Raw genomic sequence first — 20,848 nt, forward strand, 5'->3', positions numbered from 1 at the left:
AGAGGGATTCGAACCCGCGACCCTCAGATTGCGAGTCGAGTGCCTTAACCACCTGGCCATGCCGGGCCTTCCAGGTTCGGACTGGGAGGGTTCAAGACATTTGTGTGCAGAGCTTAAAAATAGAGTTTTATGCTAATATAAATATTAATAGACCAGATAGCCGGCCCGGTGACTGCACCAATCGCTGTTACGACAAGTTTGCTCCTGTCCATGGCTCCTGTTATTGAATTTTTTGGCACTAATATATTATAAGGATTTTCACACATTCATTTTATCTATTCCCTACGTGGATTCTATTCCCGCCTATGTTAAAATACTGTTAATCCCCATAAATATTATTTGAATGAAAACGAGAGGTAGGTAGAAGAAGCTGAACACCTTGCAAACTCAGTACATGAATGTGAAGTTGAAATAATTTTAAATGTCGAAATATCTTAACTTCCCGTCGACGTAAATTCATATAATGTTGGACAAGTTAATCATATAATCCGGGTCTTAAAACAACTAATGACAATGTTTTAGTCTCGTAAATCCTACATACTTTACCCGTTAGGCTTAACTAAAATATTAAATGTTTAATGTTGGTATCGTTTTAAACGGGCAATGGAAAAAAAAATACCATTATTTCCAGTTACCCGATCTATACTCTACTTAAAAAAAAGAAAATAACTCGATCTTGGGTTTTTATGCAATATTTAAAAAAATTACACAATTTATTCGCAACACAGAATCTTTCAATAATTTTTTTCTTTGTTTTTACCGATCAAGCCATACTGTAGTAGACCTATATACATTGCGGTTAATGTTCTATATGGGTATCACCACATCATTAAGTTGTTATTATTTCAGGCGAATGAACTATATTGCTTCAAATATTAAAGTTGAGGAACATTAAAATACATGGAAAAGTATGCAGGGAGTAATAACAAAGAAAAGGGCCCGGCATGGCCAGGTGGTTAAGGCACTCGACTCGCAATTTGAGGGTCGCGGGTTCGAATCCCTGTCACACCAAACATGCTCGCCCTTTCAGCCGTGGGGGCGTTATAATGTGACGGTCAATACCACTCTTCGTTGGTAAAAGAGTAGCCCAAGAGTTGGCGGTGGGTGGTGATGACTAGCTGCCTTCCCTCTAGTCTTACACTGCTAAATTAGGGACGGCTAGCGCAGATAGCCCTCGTGTAGCTTTGCGCGAAATTCAAAAACAAACAAACAAACAAAGAAAAAGCATCAATACCTACCTACCCTGTAAGAAAAGTTTAAAAGAGAATAATTCCAATACTTATGCACCCTAATTTTAACTTCAATATAATATGCAACACGGTATTTTTTTTGGCTTTAACTTTTCTAGCGTTTGAGCTAGCTATTGATCATTATTACTAGAAAGTTTGAAACATTGTTATTCTTCAATCATTATTATCAGAAAGTTTGAAACATTGTTATTGTTCAATCATTATAACTAGAAAGTTTGAAACATTGTTATTGTTCAATCATTATTACTAGAAAGTTTGAAACATTGTTATTCTTCAATCATTATTACTAGAAAGTTTGAAACGTTTATATTCTTCAATCATTATTACTAGAAAGTTTGAAACGTTGATATTGTTCAATCATTATTACTAGAAAGTTTGAATCGTTGTTATTATTCAATCATTATTATTAGAAAGTTTGAAACGTTGTTTTTCTTCAATCATTATTACTAGAAAGTTTGAAACGTTGTTATTCTTCAATCATTATTACTAGAAAGTTTGAAACGTTGTTATTCTTCAATCATTATTACTAGAAAGTTTGAATCTTTTCAATCATTATTACTAGAAAGTTTGAAACGTTGTTATTCTTCAATCATTACTCCAATAGAAAGTTTGAAATATTGTTATTCTTCAATCATTATTACTAGAAAGTTTGAAATATTGTTATTCTTCAATCATTATTACTAGAAAGTTTGAAACGTTGTTATTCTTCAATTATTATTACTAGAAAGTTTGAAACGTTGTTATTCTTCAATCATTATTACTAGAAAGTTTGAAACATTGTTATTCTTCAATAAAAAAAATATATATGTGTTGTTATGAAGTTGGCCAAAATCTTAGCTTTCAAGTTCTCTCTCACACTTGATAAAAGTCACATATTAATTATAATAACTTCACACAACTATCCAAACAAAATGATTTTCACAGTCAATAGGAATGTAAGAAAACGTAAAAACACACAAATAAAACCTTATTAACATACAAGATATCAAACCTCTAATCATGGCCGTTCGAAACTAGTCAGGTTATATTTTTACCTGTTTTACTTTAATAAAGTTTTATTTTTGTATTTTTAAGTTATATTGTGTTACATGCTTGAAAAATGCTTAAAGTAAGCAAAGATTAAGAATTCTTTTATTTCAAATCAGCCGACAAAACGAGAGGCACTGGATAGCAATATAGACAAACAACCAAATACTAATATCAATGAATTATTAAAACTAACTGTAGATTTCATCACAATCGTCAAGCATGCATGACAGATGCTGCAAGATTATATAGACAGTAACCGTAAATTAAATTAATTTCTGGCCATAACAAACTACCTATACAGCTCAGAACTATAAGTACGCCAAATACCATGCATAGTTAATTAAATACACTGTTCAAACTAACTTATAATATTTAGAATTCATTGTTTCGTCAGTTATGTACACTCGCTGTTAAGGATATTGTTTGTCGTAAACCCAATGATATCCTACGAGATTCGGCCAGCTCAAGAGATTTAGGTTAGTCTTAAATGTTTATACTAAGCTAACAATGCAAAATAATTATAAAAATAAAATGAGAAATAATAGAACTAATAAATAGAAGCAGATATATTAAATATTCTAACCAACATTGTGAGTCCAAGTAAATACCACCATATTGTTTAACTTGTTTAGACCGATATCGAAGTCAGAATGATCACACCGTGGTAAAAGTTATACTTGGCTCGGCAAGCTTAGTGGATTTAGATCAGTTATACATCTAAAAAGTAAACTAATGATGATATGAAATAGTCCTTATTATAATTAATTATGATAAATATAATAGCCAATGCTGTTATTCAAAGCAACCTCAAAGAAAGGATATGGTAGGACTAATTTATTATAGTTGCTGGAAAATAAAAATACTCGACTGCCCGCCCACTAAAGAAAAGGCACGTCTCAGTCACGAAAATGTTTAAGAACTCACAGCGCTCTCGTGCGGACAATTTCATATAAAAAATAATAATAATTTTTAGAAAACTTAATTTACAAAAACTCCTTTTTTTACCTCTTAAGTAGTTCAATTCTATGGTTTAGGAATTATAAAAAAGTGAATGAACCAGTAAATATTTAATCTTGCACTAATAGGTGCAAACTCTCATAATAAAAACTTAATCATTTTATACCAAGCGTAAATTTCAAGCCTAAAATTAATTTAATTGTTTTATACTAAGCGTAAATCTTAAGCCTAAAATTAATATAATTGTTTTATTGTTGTTGTTTATTATTATGCAAAAAGCTACACAAAGAGCTATCTGTGCTCTGCCTACCACGGGTATCGAAACCCGGTTTCTAGCGGTATAAGTCTGCAGACATCCCGCAGTGCCACTGGGGGACGAATTATTTTATACTAAGCGTAAATTTCAAACCTAAAATTAATTTAAAATAATTTTTATACCATATATTATTGTTGAATTAAGATCAAACAAAACTACGGTCGAAATTCTTGATGAAGTTTCAACTCCTCTTAATATAAGAGTTGGGCTGAGCATGGGCTAGTAATGGTTTCCTTGCCAAGTTGCGGATCAAATGGTTCCAGGTTCCAACCATGATAACACGCTCAGCACTTGCAGCACTCGTAGAGTTCTAAAAAGTGACGGTCAATACCGCTCAAAATAGCCGTTAACGGGATGGATGCTGCTAACTAGTTATCCTTCATATGGCCAGTAATTCTAAATTAGGAAGAACTATGCCCTGAGCCTTAAGAACTTAATACATTTTAAAGTTTTCAAATTAAACATATTGTTCAATGATGAACAATAGGACGACGTCAGCAGCAACGAACATTTGACACGTGTATGTTCAGTAACAAAAAACATTTAATTCTTGAACGTTTCGGAATATACATATTCCATTTTCAGCAAGCTGTATTAAACATGTTCAATTATTAGATACAGACATTTTACAAAGTTTAAGCATTCTGTAAAAAGTAATTAAAATACAGAATAAAAGTATGAAATAAATTAAAATACAATAAAATAAACAGAGAATAGAATAATGCAACGATATTATAAAAGTTATTTGGAACAGACTTAATTGTAATGAAGCTGTGTTATTATTTCAAGTTGGGAGTTCATTTATAATACATAATCTGTCTTTAATTAAAACTTCAATATTAGATGATCCATATGAGATGACTTTGAAATTCGTAATCAAGACATCCTGTTCACTTCGTTACAACGTAAACCTAGTAATTCGGGTACCTGCACTCTGTTCACCGTGTGGAATCGAACCCCAGATTTTAGTGTTGTAAGTTCCTAAACTCATCGCTAAAGTAATAAACGTGAAAACTTCAATTATTTATTAATTTCATTTCTTACCCAAACACCTAAAGTAGTTTAGGTTATTAGGGGTGAGTAACGGATTACCACACATCAAATCATGAAAAGACTCAATACATAATCACATGCGTTATAGTAGTTAGTAAAGTGTATTGTATTAAACAGGTTTGGATATCTTCTTTGACCAGTTAAATTCAAGGTTAAACGCAACTAGGTGATTTCATTCACTGGATATCATTCTTCTTACGACTTGATGGATTTTTGTCAGAATTTTAGCAATATTTTTCTATTGAATTTATCCTTAATACATATTTTATCTGAGTATTCAGACATCTATCTGAATGACACATCGCTAAACTGCTAACATGAGAAAAAAAGCTAAAAATAGTTACTCAAATTTCAATCATTATGAGCTTAAAATCAAAATGAACAACGTGATTAACCCAACCAATCAGTACGGTACGGTCATAATACAGAACCGAAAGAATTAGTAACCTGATCAAAGTTCAGGTAAAAGCATCGTCCCTCTTCTAAGTTTTTCAGGCAACTTATTCATTTAATGCTACACGAGTAAATTGTTTGTGCTTAATCCTCGGAATTTGTCCTTATTTCGTTAAACCTACACCAATCTAGAAAATTTCAACTTCAGACGCTTGCTATTTAATTATCCGTTATACCGACGAAAGCTTGAGAGACTTTGCTAATCTAGTCTAAAAAAAAATATTTAATATAAATTTACTTAATTCCGTGTTGTGAAAACTTTTTAACTGAGCGAAAAATTTGAAATCGCTCAGCATGTGCAGAGTGAAGGTTAATAACTTCGACTTCAAAGGCAATGAACACGAAACCTTACAAGTAGAACACTACAACTTTTGAACATACCATAACTAAGGCGGTGGCAGCGAGATATTTCATTTAGTTAAACATGTAGGCGGTAGCTTATTTTCAAAGGGCTATAATGCCGTACAGTTAAAGTAACTTAGGTCTTTGAACTGTACTTTCTGAAAGAGTGTGAAAATGAAAAGTGTAATATCCGGTGAACTTTTAATTTCTTTCTTTATTTTTTTCCGAATTAAATATCGGAATAATTTTATATATGGTTAATGCTTCACAAGTGCCATCTGGCGAGTATTAATCTAGTACTATAAAAATATAATGTGTGGTATAAAAGTGATCTCAATAATCAATACTGTATGAAGTAGCAGTGTTACAAAGACATGTTAAGATGTATATATATATATAACATGTGGAAGAAGTAACTAGATATTTAAAATACACCTTCGTAAAAATAATTTCAGTTAACAATCAAATATCTATTTTGTATGCGTTATTTTGTTATTAATATCATTTTTTCATATGTTGGCCGAGCATTTCACGTTCAAATATTTATCACATGAAAAGCACTTTAATGTTGGATTTTGTAACGAAATATTCAAAGCACTTTAATGTTGGATCTTTGTAACGAAATATGCAAAGCACTTTAATGTTGGATCTTTGTAACGAAATATTCAAAGCACTTTAATGTTGGATCTTTGTAACGAAATGTGCAAAGCACTTTAATGTTGGATCTTTGTAACGAAATATTCAAAGCACTTTAATGTTGGATCTTTCTAACGAAATAGGCAAGGCACTTTAATGTTGGATCTTTGTAACGAAATATGCAAAGCACTTTAATGTTGGATCTTTGTAACGAAATATTCAAAGCACTTTAATGTTGGATCTTTGTAACGAAATATTCAAAGCACTTTAATGTTGGATCTTTGTAACGAAATATGTTGTAATACGCCGTAAAAGTTTAGATCAGCTATCAGTTCATATTAATTTCCGATCTGAGCATGCCGTACCTGCTCGGACCTACATTAAAATCAATTACAGCTAATTAAATTCTCTTTTCTTAGGTTCTTAATAATAAAGACTAGAATGCATTGTTTAGAGAGCACACTAATACAAAATTTCCCTAAGTGGACACCGAAAGTTTCATCATAATATGCCACTAACTGTCTTTAAAAATTGTTCCAGCTTATTTTACATTTTAGCCTTTATTCTAACTGTTCAAAAGCTATAATAATTTTTATTTATAACTACTTTTTCTAGTGCGTGACCTTATAACGTTATACGTGTAGGAAAAAAAATGTGTTTTTCAACAATGATAAAAAATATTACTTACAACAATACTTCTGAATATTACAAACGCGACAGAAATACTACAGATACCTCGACTACATCACTTTGATGTAAGTCAGCATGTTTGATTTAGTTGCATACCCATGCAAGTATAAAAAGATATGCAAGTAAATAAAATAAAAAATAGAAAGTCTAACAAATAAGCGAGGACAACCAAATCCAACAGAAAAGTCTGTAACGAAATCCAAATAACAATCAGTAATTTTAGATTTTATACAATATATATATATATCGTTGTGCTCAGGTATTGGAGATTGTTGTGTGTTTATAGCAGAGCCACGTAGAGCTGTCTGCCGTGTCCACCGAGTGGAATCAAACCCCCTGGTTTAAGCGTTAAGCGTCGTAAGGCCGTAGAACAGCAGCAACTCGTATTCTGAAAACTGTTTAAATTAAATATATTTTCTAAAAAAATACAGCTATAAATACACCCAAGTTTTTATAAGCTTCAATTCTCAGGCTTATAGGAACAATGAATTTTTGTAATTCTTCTTACCATATCAAACACTTCTTTCGTGATTCTTATATCTTTTAAAGAAGACATCCGATATCTTTACTGCGATTAACAAGTTAATTCAGGGACTTATATAGTCTGTGTTTGTCTAGCATATCTTTTAACGTTGAACTAGCGTATAAAATTCACCACAAAAAAAAAAACAAGTAAATCGTGCATGTGAAGTATATAAATTTATCCTAATACAACAAGGAACAGATTTTTCGCAACCTTTACTGTTTTGTTCTTCATCATTCTTTGCATTTTTTTTAGTAATAGATTAAAATTCTGATTAACTTGTTTGTTTTATTGTTAAACACAATGGTTATGTGCTAGCCATCCCCAATTTTGAACTGATAGAGGGAAAGCAGCGAGTCAATAGCAACCCCTCCCCAACTCTTAAGTCACTTTTAGTATTTAACTGTCACTCTTATAACGCACCACAGCCTGGCTCACTTCTGATCGCACAAGTCTCAGAGTTTACTTCATAAAAGATATCCATATAGTACATTACCAAATGTAGACCATATGCCATTATCTCCCCCAACTCTTAAGCAACTTTTAGTATTTAACTGTCACTCTTATAACGCACCACAGCCTGGCTCACTTCTGATCGCACAAGTCTCAGAGTTTACTTCATAAAAGATATCCATATAGTACATTACCAAATGTAAACCATATGCCATTATCTCATATACAGAATATTTATTTTAAGGGATCTTATTACTTCTTTAGAGATTTTCACATGAAATACTGTTAGATATACATGAAAAATAATACATTTCCCGATCATCCAAATATTAAATATTTCAGTTCCTATGAATTTGTCAATTTGTGTTAAGTAAACGTGTTCCAAAAAATTAAAAGCAAGCAGTAACGAAAAGAAAATGTTTTAGAGTCAATAAATTTTTAGAAGTCCAAAAGTAAACAATCTTGTTCTTTTTTTTATTTTTGTTTGTTTGTTGTTAAACATAAAGCTACATAATAGGCTATCCGTGTAATAAGTTTCAGACTTACCGCTGAGCCACAGAGGGAAAGCTATCGCCTGTGAAAATGCGAGTAAAGAAGTAGACAAACTGACAAACGCATAAAAATATAAGTATTATTATTGTGTTTTCGAATGCTAACATAATTAATAAATACGTCTATATAATTGTGCACGAATAAATTTGAAACTGAATGCAGTTGTAAATATTATAAAAAAAGATTTGTCCTAAGTGAATCAAACGGGTGCAAGTTTTTTAAAAAATGATATCTTGAATCCAGGGGGAAGGACAATTATATTAGTTTAATAATGTAACGACACATCACCACAAAAAATGTTAAACGAAAAGAAACGCTTTTGTTTCTCTGCAAGTGCGTGCTATTACAAGAAAGGCCTACTGACATCACTCAAACATTCTTCCCTTGAGGGCTGTCTGCCCTAGCCGTCCCAAAGTTTGAAGTGATAGACTAAAAAGAAGGCAGCTAGGCAACACCACCCACCGCAATTTTTATGCTGCTATTTAGTAGGATTGACCATTACGTCACAACGCCCTCACAGCTGAAAGGGCGAGTACATTCGATGACGGGTTTCGATCCCGCGACTCGCACATTGCGGGTCGATCTTCCTAGCCATTAGGCCCACCAGTATTATTTGAGGTTTAGTTATAAAAACTCTTTGCAGTTTTTTAACTCTAACTTTCTGGTTCAAAATCATGCTAATCAAACTTATATACAAACTTTAGTGAGTGTGATAAACATGAAAAATCAAATGATAAAATAACCATATATATATACATATAAGCAACACGCAAAAAATATTTTATGTATTTTCTTTAGATATTGTAGTTATGCTACAACATCCGAACAAAGATACAAACAAAAAAAAACGAGTTTTCCACACAAAGAAAGACTTACAAATAAGAGTAGTTAGTTATGTTGGACATACAAACAGCGCATGATTTAAGTGTACGAAAACTATACAGAACTACATATATGAGACTTCTGATCCGAAAGAAACACATCTATTATAATAATATTACACTACGCAATAATACGATATCATAATAAGTATGAATACATTAACTGTTCTTAAATTATTATTGCTATGCGGTTTTAAATACAAGTATATCATTAGAACAACAAACCTCAATTTATATTTCTGTGAAACACCCGTTTTATAAGCCCCCCCTCCCCCCATGGCTTAAGAATGCTAGTTAATTATGAAAATAAATGTATATCAATAGATTTGAATATACGGTCACAGATCAAAATGCACTCGCATGTATATTCAACTGTATATTAAAACGCAGATTATTGTCCGCCATTTTGAAATCGCTAATCAGTCAACGTGTAAACATAAATAATAATCATGCATAAGTGATTCAGAAGTGTGTACTAAAACTTTTGTAACGAAACCCAAGTCAAAAAATAAAATAAGTATTTAATATTACGGTAGAAAATAATAATATTTTTATTTTATTTTATTGTTTATTAATGCACACAGCAAATACAAAACATGGAAACCCTGCCACTCAATATATACTATAGAAGGGTATACGCTCTCGCTGTTCTTTTAATATATGCAACCGTATATTTACATAGACGTATCATAATCAAAGAATAATGATTTACGTCTCTGAAATACGTTTGGAAACAGCATGAGCAAATTAAAAGCAAGTTTAAGCAATTACTTTAACATTCAATTTGCAATTTTTTCGAACAAACACAAGTGTTTCTGTAGTCTAGAATTGCACAACTTACTTGAATCAAAGTTTGTTTCATACTTCACAGTCTACAAATTGTAAGTAATACGATTTAAAGGAAACAGTTTCTCAATCGTGATAGATTATATTATCCATTACATAGAAGGTATAATGGATGGCTCTATATTAAAAATTACCAATAACCCTAACGTTTCATGTATTAGTAATTAAACACTAACTTAACACAGTGCAGACTAACCTGTACAGCTGGCAGGCCAGGGATACTAGTCTTGTTCATAGACTATGGTCACCAGAGGGCGGCACCTGTACATAACACCGGCGCATTGCAGGGCAACCGACCTTCAGAGAGGCGTCACATGAGAACTCTTCGACTTTACGCGTGCACCACTATGAAATATAGAAGTGCACGCTGTCGCTTACAGCGATCATGTGGACTGCGTCCACTGGGCAGTCAGTTCTTAAACTTTACGGCCCGGATGTGGTAACGGAAGGGCGAGGCTCAAGTTGCTATTGAAATTTAAAAATAACTACAGCAAAAGACAATTTCTTAAGCAAATCAAAGCACTTTATAGTGTACGTACTGGAGCAACACAGGAAGCGGACGAAATAAATAGCCACCAAGAACAGCACAAGGCCCGTGTTTGTGATCTGTAAGTTCGACAGAAAAATCGAGAAGTACGAGTTGACCCCCCAGGGTAAATTTAACAAGTCACGTGCAACACTAAAAATATCACAACGAGATGGATCCTTTGTAACACCACATCAATCAATACATTCAGCAGCGCTTAGAAAATTAAGGCATATTTTAAAGTATATATTTTTGAACTATTGAAATAAGGGCTTTGCAGAACTAAGTCAGCTGGAAACAGCGAAGCCAGTTTAAAAGGAAGAAAAAGCACAATTAGATGACTCAAAATTACAGCGTTCTACTGTACGAAGCACTTCACTAATAGTAAGCAAATATACGATACCGCGTAATCTAAGATTCAAGTTTAGATCCAATATTATAGAACAACAAGTTTATACGGATACAAGTCCTCCTCAGTCCAACTCTTGTCCCCCGATGGAACAGCGGTAAGTCTACGAACTTACAACGCTAAAATCTGGAGTTCGAGTCCTCGCGGTTAACACAGCTGATAATTCAATGTGGATTTGCTGTAAAAGAAACTGACATACGGTGCAACTTTTGTTTGTTGGACTGAAGAGGGCATATGCAACTGTCGAAATTTGTATAAAATCAAATTTTTTTACCAACAGTGGGTTTAAACTTTATTTTCAGAGGATACACATTTACTAACACCTAACAAGCATTAAATGGTTCGTAGTCGTAGTTGATAAGATCATAGTTATCAAGATAAAAAAACAACAATTTGTTGATATACTGATAAAGAAACAGAGGAAGTTTTTAAAACGCTGTTGAATCTGTATCTCATGAACATTAATTTTATTTAATACACGAGTTCAACAGATATGTGTAAATTTTGGCTTACACAAAAATAAAAAAAATGATAATTTTCACATCTACTTAAAAATGGCAACAAACGTTGTTGCTTATTCTGTACTATAAATACCATTACAGGTTTGTTTGGTTGTTGTAGTTTAGTGCAAAGATACACAACGGGCGATCTGTGCTCTGCCCACCGCAGGTTTCGAAACCCGATCATTAGCGTTATAATTTAAGCCCTTAGACTTTTAGCAGAGCCACAAAAGTTTTTTCTCAAGCTTATAATATGTTTAGTTACACCTGTTTATGCTTTTCATTGGGTAAAAATATTATCGAATTTCTACAAGTACATATACGTAATCTTACATTTTTTGTTACAATTTTGTTTTATCTTTTTTTTTAATGTCGTATCACGTGTAAAGCGACAATTAAACTAACTTCAAATGGGTTTGTTTGTAGTTAAGCACAAAGCTACACAATGGGCTATCTGTGCTGTGCCCACGACGAGTATCGAAATCTGTTTTTTAGCGTTGTAAGTCCGCAGACATACCGCTGAGCCACTGGGGGCAACTTCAAATAGAATGCATTACCTTTTCAGTTATAATTTGGGGTCCGCCGATGGCTCAGCGTTAAGTCTGAAGGCTTATAATGCTAAAAATCGGGTTTCGATACTCACAGTGGGCACAGTACAGATAGTCCATTGTGTAGCTCTGCGCTTAACGACAAACAAAGATAACTTGGGAAATTAATCCGTTGAAAAAATCTTTACTTCCAGATATGTCTTCTCGTTTCTAGTTAAAGGAAATCCCAAATCGATTCCTACAGCTTGGTTTGAAAACATCTACTCAGTAAAGAAAACTAAGATAACAGTCAATAAAAGACGAATTTCAAAGTAAACATTTTTTTCTTAGGACTAAACAAGTGTAACTCGGCATATGACTCGATCATTTTATGCTAGCGTTTTTAGAATGAACTGTTATAGTCATTAGAAGCTTACAAACACCATATGCAAATCAATATTGTATTAAAACATCTATACTGAAAGTTATCCTGAAAGTAATGTATTTTCTAATAATGCCAAGAGATAAACAGACAGACGGATAGACAGACAGAAAATACAACAGTTATGTGAAATTTAAAAGCGCAAAGAAAAGAGAGCGACTCCCTATCTTCAATATATATTTCTCAACCAAATTAGTTAGTCAATTTGTTTGTTATTAAGCACAAAGAAACACAATGGACTATCTTTAGGTCTGCCTACCGCGAGTGTCGATACCCAAATTTTAGCGTTAAAAGCTGTAAGACTTACGGCTGAAACATATGGATGGTTCAAACAAGTTACGCAGAATAAAATACAAAGAAAATACGAAGCAATAAACAAAAACTGATGATGACGAAATACATTGGTGAAATAAGTAGAGTAAATTACGGTTCTAATTCTTTATCTATAGTATATATCAACTCTTAAACAGAGGGCAAAATACCAACTTCTTTACTCCTACTGATCTACTTTTGATAACTTCTTCTGTTTTAGTGGAAGCAACTTACCTTTCCACAACTGGCTGAAGATGATATACTGTAATTCTAGATGTAGGTTGAAGTACGTACTTGAGCACCTGTGTAGACACCTAACTCTAAGTTATTATTTCATGTTACGTGTAAAAGTCCAATCTCCAACATGTGAAAAATGAGGCAACATCAAAGTTGACTAGTGTCAAACACTTTCAACAATTTTAAATTCCTTAGCTTTCAAATGAAACATTAAATGAAGTTTGAAATTTTTTTATGAAAGTACTTTGGAAGAAAAAGGTATCCTAGTTTGTTTCTTACAGGACCAAAAATAAAGAAACAAAATTAAACAGTTGCGAAAACCGAAGCGCTCATGTAATGTGGCCAATAACAGGATTTCCAACATGAAATTTATGCAACGAAAATTATCTGTCTTAAAAACATTAAGTTCGTAACAATCAGTACAAGTTGAACAGTATATAACAGCTTTTATGTTGCGGAACGTTTTCAAAGGCATCATATATCCAATCTTGGATCATCTTCAATTTTGGATCCACCGTTTCAGTGTTTAGCACGTTAATCATAATCAACCTAGGCCTAACCCAACAGAAAATTTAGCAATAAAGCTATTCTCGGAACTTGCATGTTTACATGTGTAGTTAATGGTCATTTGTAGAGGAAATGTCTCGTCTATTATTTGCTTTAAAGTTATGATTTATCTTCAAAATATATTTTGTCATCATATAGACTTATCGTGTTTAATCAGTGTTATTTCAAATGTCTTCTTTTATTTTCTCTTCACTGGCCTAAGAAAGTATAATTTGAACGATTATTATCTCAGTCAAAAGTAATAACTATACATACTAAGGAGGAAACACAGCCATGTAGTTAAGAAGTCACAACCTTAATGTAGAGAAGTTTCCTCTCTTGTTGAAAGGTCATTGATAAAAACTTTCTAAAGAATATACAAATGTAGTTTGTTGTTGTGTATTGAATTTCGCGCAAAGCTACTCGAGGGCTATCTGCGTTAGCATTCTCTAATTTTGAAGAGATAGACTACAGGGAAGGCACCTAGTAAACACCACCCACCACCAACTTCTTTTGTGTGCATGTGCGTTCGGTAATAATTCGCGAATCGAGGAACGAACCTGGGATCTAAGCCCTGTGTACTAGCCACTGGTCCTCGTTCGGTCCCGCGCAAAGTTTTTAAAGATTTTTTATATATTTAGTTTTAATACACCAGAATTTTGTTTGTTATGCTGTTATTCTTTTTTATAGAAAAGCCACATTGGACTATCTGCTGTGTCCACCGTGGGGAATCAAACTCCGGATTTTAGCGCTGAAAATCCACAGCTGTCCAACCAGGGCACAGATCGGAGAGGAAAATGTTGAAGAATTTACAGATTTTGCGTTGACGTCTCAAAAAATGGTGAATTTCATAAAAATACTTAAGGTTTACATAATGGTTTAGACCCCATTCTAGAGGAAGGATTAGGTATATTTCTTCACGTAAATCAAGTAACCTGTGGTCGAAAACTTGGACGTCAGAAAATTATATCTTTGAGATAATTTAAAATACCATCACTAAACACCGATTACGAAGTATTCCAAATATCTCTTGCTGGAAATGTCAATATTCCAGAGAACTTTACAGACGAAGCGAAAAAAAAAACAACAACAAAAAACAATAACATAAAAACGTACACTTATTTCAAAAGATGCCTCTATGTGTACTTTTCTTTCAGAACTCCTAAATATCAGATTAGTTGTGATATACGTAGAAACTATGAATGGTTGGTCTAACTGTGTATTTGTTGTATATTCACTGTTTCACTGAAACGTTAAAATACACTGTTCAAAAACGAGGACTCTCTTGCATATTGTGATATTTTGGGACTTACTAGATGTTCTGGATGTATATGAAACACCTAGAAGAAATGAGACCGCTGTACAAAACGCCGATAGGTTTGTTTGGGTGAATCAATACATCGTACACACACGCAGTTGTAGCCAAGTTACGACAATTTTTGGTGTTTTGAATAGTTTTGATGACGCTTGCACTAAACGTGTTGCGAGTCAACATTAGATATTTCTCCCCCGAAAGGAGACCAAAGGGCGCCTGGAGGGATCACCTGTTTTAACCACTCACACCACGATACGGTAGTGTGTTGTCTGTGAGTCAGTCAATAGACACTAAAATGACGTCACATGAAGGGATGCTTAACGTTGCAATTTGTACAGTTCTGACGTCAGTAGAACGTGCTAATGCCACGAGGAATGAGAAGATTTATGCACTCTGTAGGCTACAACACAGCATAACACATGAACTTTCAAAGCAAGAAATAAAAATATTTGTTAGTCTTAGTATTAGTATTATTTACTATTGCAACAGAACACTTTCGGGGACCCTGCGGATATACATCTAGTAATATAGATATAGTTGCAAAACCTAATTAAAATATTTTGCCTTCTGTTATTCTTTATTTCTTTGTAATGTAAAACTAAATACTAGATATGCTTCCGCAGGGTCCCCGAAAGTGTTCATTTTATACTACTAATAGTCATGTGTGTTGGTTTTTCGGAATTGTCATTGGCTGAGGTAGCAGACTTTCGTCAGTGAGGTATCTCCTTATCACTCCTAAACATTTTATTCTCGAGGCAGTGAGCCAGTAAGCAGTCGACGCAAGCCGAAAAGTAGGGAGAATTTTATTTTGTTCTTTTTGTAATTCACTTAACATGTCGTCAAAAAGCGAAGATTTACATATTCGACTTTTAAATATTATTCACCCATAACAATACACTTGAAGTTTGAATTTATTTATCGGTGTTAATCGGGAATTCGTATTTACGAAGGGCAGAACTGAAACGAGTGTAAATTGATTTTCAACTGTTTTCATGAAGCTTAAAACTAATATACGTGTATGTATAATATTAGATACTGAATATACCTTAAATCACGAAGATCCTCAGAATTTTTTCTTGGAACGCCTTAAAACCTTCGAGCTTCCAACAACTTAAGTGGTTCATTAACTAATTTTCTGGTGCACCACTAACTTATGGGGTCACTCTACGTCACTGTAGTATCTCTCGACAGCGTAATGTTCACTGTATCATGGGCAAAATCAATTTGTGCGTGTGTTGTTGTTTAATGATAAATACAGAGGAGGCGTCAAGTTTGTGGCTCACAGAAAAAGTACAAGTCTGCAATCAGTGCATCATTAGTTTACGTACTACAATGAATAGTTTTTTGTTCGTGTGATGCAAATTCTAGAGTGGAGTTTCTCGATGCGGCGAAGCGAGTATTGCTTGCTTGCTTTCCACTTACAAGAAATATCAGATATGTACATAATTCCTTGTGCAAGTGTTCTTGAACTTCTACAGAGATACGCTGGTAAACTAAGCATACGTTTTGTACATTACACGGAATCGATAATAAAGGGACTGACTAAAGAATGATATAACCACGGAAATTATAATGAGGGGTGTGTCTAAATAATGATATAATCACGGGAATTATAATGAGGGGCGTGGCTAAACAATGATACAATCACGGAAATTTGAATAAGGGGCGTGGCTAAGTAATGATATAACCACTGAAACAATAATGAGGGGGAGTGGCTAAACAATGATATAACCACCTGCGCTTCGCTTAAAAGTAAATGCATCAATGATTTGCACATCACATAAACATGCACTTAATTTTGCTTCTACTCAAACAAAAGGAAAAATCTGTTGCAGTACGGTTCTTAAGTGCAACGTTACATAAAACGTGAAAGTTACCAAAAACCTAATCTACAAAGTACAAACGATTTTTTTTTTGTATATCTGAACACTAAGGTGATGTGAACAGAATAGTACTGAATATCGCAATGTTTAAAATGTTTTTTTATCGAGTACAATAACATAATTTAGTGTAGTTAACAGCAGCAAAAAAATTAAACTGTTTAGAAAAGTTTCAGTTTAAAAATCCATTGAAGGCAAGTCCATCTTTCATCAGTCAGAAACGTGACGCTCCAAACACGTTTATACAAAATATGCACATAATAACACTTTTCCCTAAAAAGTAAACCAGACACTCCTAACATTATTATACAAAATATGCATATAATAGCACTCTTCCATGAGAAATAAACAAAACCATCATCCTAGCCTAAACTTTAGCATAATATAAATTAAAAGACAACGCGAAGTCCCTATAATCTCCCTCCTCTCTTCCCCAAATTCCAAAAACAGTGGATTTAGGCTGATCTTATACACACATACACATACGAGTTGGCTTGTTGTTTTTTTTTATAAGTGTCACTTCTTTATATGGTTGACCTTTTTATGATTATTCTGTAAATTTGAAACTTTTCGGCTGTGGATACAAAACTCATAAAGTGGTAAAAGAACTAGCAGGGATTATGCCCCACATTATTTAGTTATGGAGAAGTAATAAACATTACAGTCTACTTTAGACGAACAATAAATAAAATGGTTAAAGTCGAGCAATAAAAACAACATTACCTGTTTTAGATAAAACAATTGGTAATACAACTAGTGCAGAACGACCAATGAAAAACATAAAATAATTTCGATCTGGACGTAAATAAAGACCGTTGTTCTAACTGACAGCTATTCTTACTTGTTTGATGGATGTTATCTCACTTTTAGTTTTATATGTTTTTTCATTTGTTGAATATCGTAAGGTGGCAAACTTACAATGATGTGTCACGGTTCAACACTTGATATTATAATACAGAATTTAACATCTGCCGTGGTCTTGCGATATTCTCAGTGCTATCTGACTGAACTGGAAGACATTGGGAACAAGTTGGTGATTTAATCAGAAAGGTACTGATTTCACAAGTACCACAACTCATCGTGTAAATAATAGTACTTTTCTCTAACTGTAAAAAAATTCGGGTTGAAAATCTATCTGAATAAGACTGGGGAAATTAACGAGTCTAAGAAATTATCCAGCGACGACGTCCTAGGGAAACACTAGAAATACCAAAGTGGGAGAAACCTTGACGCATGTAACTAGCACAAAAATAAAGTCATCTATTTTCAAAGTAGGTTACCAACAGGCTACACATACATCACGCGCACCAAACACGTGAGAGTGTTAAAAATTGTTGAGAAAGAAATGTTCATCTTCATAAGCTAGGAATAAAGCGACACCTGGTATTTTTCCCATATCACAGACTTACTTCAGGAGTTTTCACAAAATATTAAAATAAGAAAGAACAAGCATTATCTTTCAAAAAAAATGTTTGTTCTAAGAATTAATTTAATGAACAATGGGATTTACCAGTACGTTAAACAAGCTGCCAACTAATAAACAAAATTGGATAACTTTGGAAACAAATAAAGAGCACACGCTAGTTTAGAAAGACAATAGGGAAATCAAGCTTAGCAAAACCGTAAATAACGTAAGTCAGGGTATGAAAAGCAATCATATAAGAGCACTTCAAGAAAAATAAATACTATTTTGTGAAAAATTCGTTAAAGTTTGTCGAGAAAATTTAAAAAAAAAACTACTGTAAATACCCAGACTTATTAAAGTCTAATAGTGTAGTGTCATTATTTACAAAAGCAGTGTCATTTAACGATTCAATTAATTACTTTGGAAATAATCTATGAGATAATAATACACCAGAGATTGAAATTATATATAGGCATAGTGAATTTAACTAAAGTTAGTGCAGATAACCCATTCCTGTAAAGGAATAATGTGTCACCGTTATTGTGATCTGTGTACGAATAAATCTGAAATCGAGACATAAGGTAAAGCTAAAGTCAAACCACAGGTATGGATCAGATAGGTGGATGACACATTTGTGTTGCTGCGGCGTAGTTATGGAACTTTATCAATAGGGTTTGTGGAGTATTTGTGGTACTGAAACATCTATTAAATTCACTTATGAAATACAAAAATTGGAACATAACTTTTTTACACGTACTAGTTAAACATAAAAAAGGTAATAAATTTATAGCATCTCTATATCGAAAATTGTTTTGAGTTATTGTGCTGCCAAACCCCCAAAAAATGTCTGTGTTTTGTACGCATGTTCATAGAGCGTTAAGATTATGCCCCAAAATAGAGAACTTAAATAACAAGTTATTACTAATAAAATATGAAATTGTGGATAAATGAACTGAATCAAATATTGTACAGTTTGTTCGTATTAGGGTAAAGCTATACAAAGGGTTATCTGCGTTCCGTTGCGCTTTGTCCATCACAGAGAATCGAAGCCTGGTTTTTAGAAGGGTGCCTGACCGTTAATTAACTGCTTATCCATCGTGGGTAAATATTTTAGAAAGAACGGTTAAAAACGTTAACATTAACATCATATTCTCCTTTGTGCTATCATATATTAGAAGTTTAACATGTAAAATATTTCAGAGATGACAGGGAACCCTTGAAACATGAAGCGGTTTTAGTGTGTTTGTTTGTTTGTCATGAATTTCGCGCAAAGCTACACGAGGGCTATCTTCGCTATCCGTCCCTAATTAAGCAGTGTAAGACTAGAGTGAAGGCAGCTAGTCATCACCACCCACCGCCAACTCTTGGGCTACTCTTTTACAACCCAATAGTGGAATTGACCGTCACATTATAACGTCCCCACTGATAAAAGGGCGAGCATGTTTGGTTTGACGGGGATTCGAACCCGCGACCCGCAGATTGCGAGTCGAGCGCCCTAACCACCTGGCCCGGTTTTAGTGAGGACCGATTATCGGTCTGAGTAAAAACATTTTTGTGTAAGTTGAAACGTTAGTTTGCGTTATTATTTTTTTATCTTGAACTTTTACACAAATTCCGAAATACAATATAATAATAATAATAATAAGCAAGTATACAAATTAATGTGAGAAAAGTAATAAATAAAACAAGCTAACGTAGAAAAAAACAAAACAAATAGTTTAAAATGGCGTGGTCATGATCACAACTTTTCTAACAGTAACCTAACTCTGTTTTTTTTGTTTGTTTTTTTAATTATGCACAAAGCTACACAAGGGCTATCTGTGCTCTGCCCACCACGGGTATCGAAACCCGGTTTCTAGCGTTGTAAGTCAGCAGACATATACCGCTGTGCCACTGGGGGGCACCTGAATCTTAACCGCTTTTAACTGCGTTTATAATTCGATGATAAAGGTTTCAAAAGAATACACAAAATACATCCGCGTTAATTCTTCACGTCCACACGAAATCTCTTACATTTTACGGTCAACTTCAATTTCTTTAAATAAATTTTCTGATAAAAAATACACGGATTTAATTAACTTCTAACAGGTCGAAAACTTTCTTAACAAAATCAAGGTTTATTTGTAACGTTTAAAATCTATTAAAAATTATAGTTTGACGATTTAATCAATATAATCGATTAACGTCCGAAAATAATCAAAAAATCGAAACTGGTGTTTCCAATTATTTACTGCTTTCGATTATTCCAACAATTTATCAATCGAAATTACGATTAAATTAATTATCACGAAATTACTCAATCGAATTTAAGGTTTCCAAATATCCAAGTAATCGAAATATTGTCATTACGTTTTTTGTTGTTGTTAAGAGCAAAGCTACATAATAGGCAATGTGTGAGGGGGGGGGGGGGATTGCTTCGTGAGTTCAGGGTCTCGGGTTCGATTCCCACTTTGCCAAGCTATTATAGCTATCTTGTCACTAATTTTGAACTGCTAAGTAGATGGGCGTCAACTGGCTGGCAGCACACACTGCCACCTCCCTCTGGTTACTTAAGTGTTAAATAACTCGTGATTTTTCTGGGTTTTTTGTGTGTGTATATCTTTGTTGTTGTTATTTTTACACTGTGTTATATATATAACTATGTAACTGTAGCCTTTAATGTTGTAATTAGAAGAGACAGATCTGGGAGATGGGTCCAGACCCAAATCCATTTTGTCCCAGAAATTAGTAGCTGTATTCCTTAATGTTGTACACACAGGTATGGATCT

General features: G+C 33.5%; 1 protein-coding gene across 3 annotated transcripts in view; it reads right to left on the reverse strand.

Moving 5' to 3' along the window:
- LOC106467906 (DNA-directed RNA polymerases I, II, and III subunit RPABC3-like) overlaps nucleotides 1–20,848 on the reverse strand; it is a 135,698-nt gene that overhangs the window by 64,553 nt on the left and 50,297 nt on the right. Inside the window, exons 1-2 of one of the 3 annotated variants that reach the window (XM_022396127.1) lie at nucleotides 8,624–8,631; nucleotides 6,772–6,776 (exon numbers count right to left, since the gene is read on the reverse strand). The exons of the other annotated variants lie outside the window; for them this stretch is intronic. Of the exons in view, the coding sequence (XP_022251835.1) occupies nucleotides 6,772–6,776; nucleotides 8,624–8,631 (13 nt within the window). Of the gene's footprint in view, nucleotides 1–6,771; nucleotides 6,777–8,623; nucleotides 8,632–20,848 lie in introns of those variants that run through there. 3 annotated transcript variants of the gene reach the window in all.

The sequence above is a fragment of the Limulus polyphemus genome, unplaced genomic scaffold (genome assembly GCF_000517525.1).
Source record: "Limulus polyphemus unplaced genomic scaffold, Limulus_polyphemus-2.1.2 Scaffold2790, whole genome shotgun sequence".
In the NCBI taxonomy this organism is placed as follows: domain Eukaryota; kingdom Metazoa; phylum Arthropoda; class Merostomata; order Xiphosura; family Limulidae; genus Limulus; species Limulus polyphemus.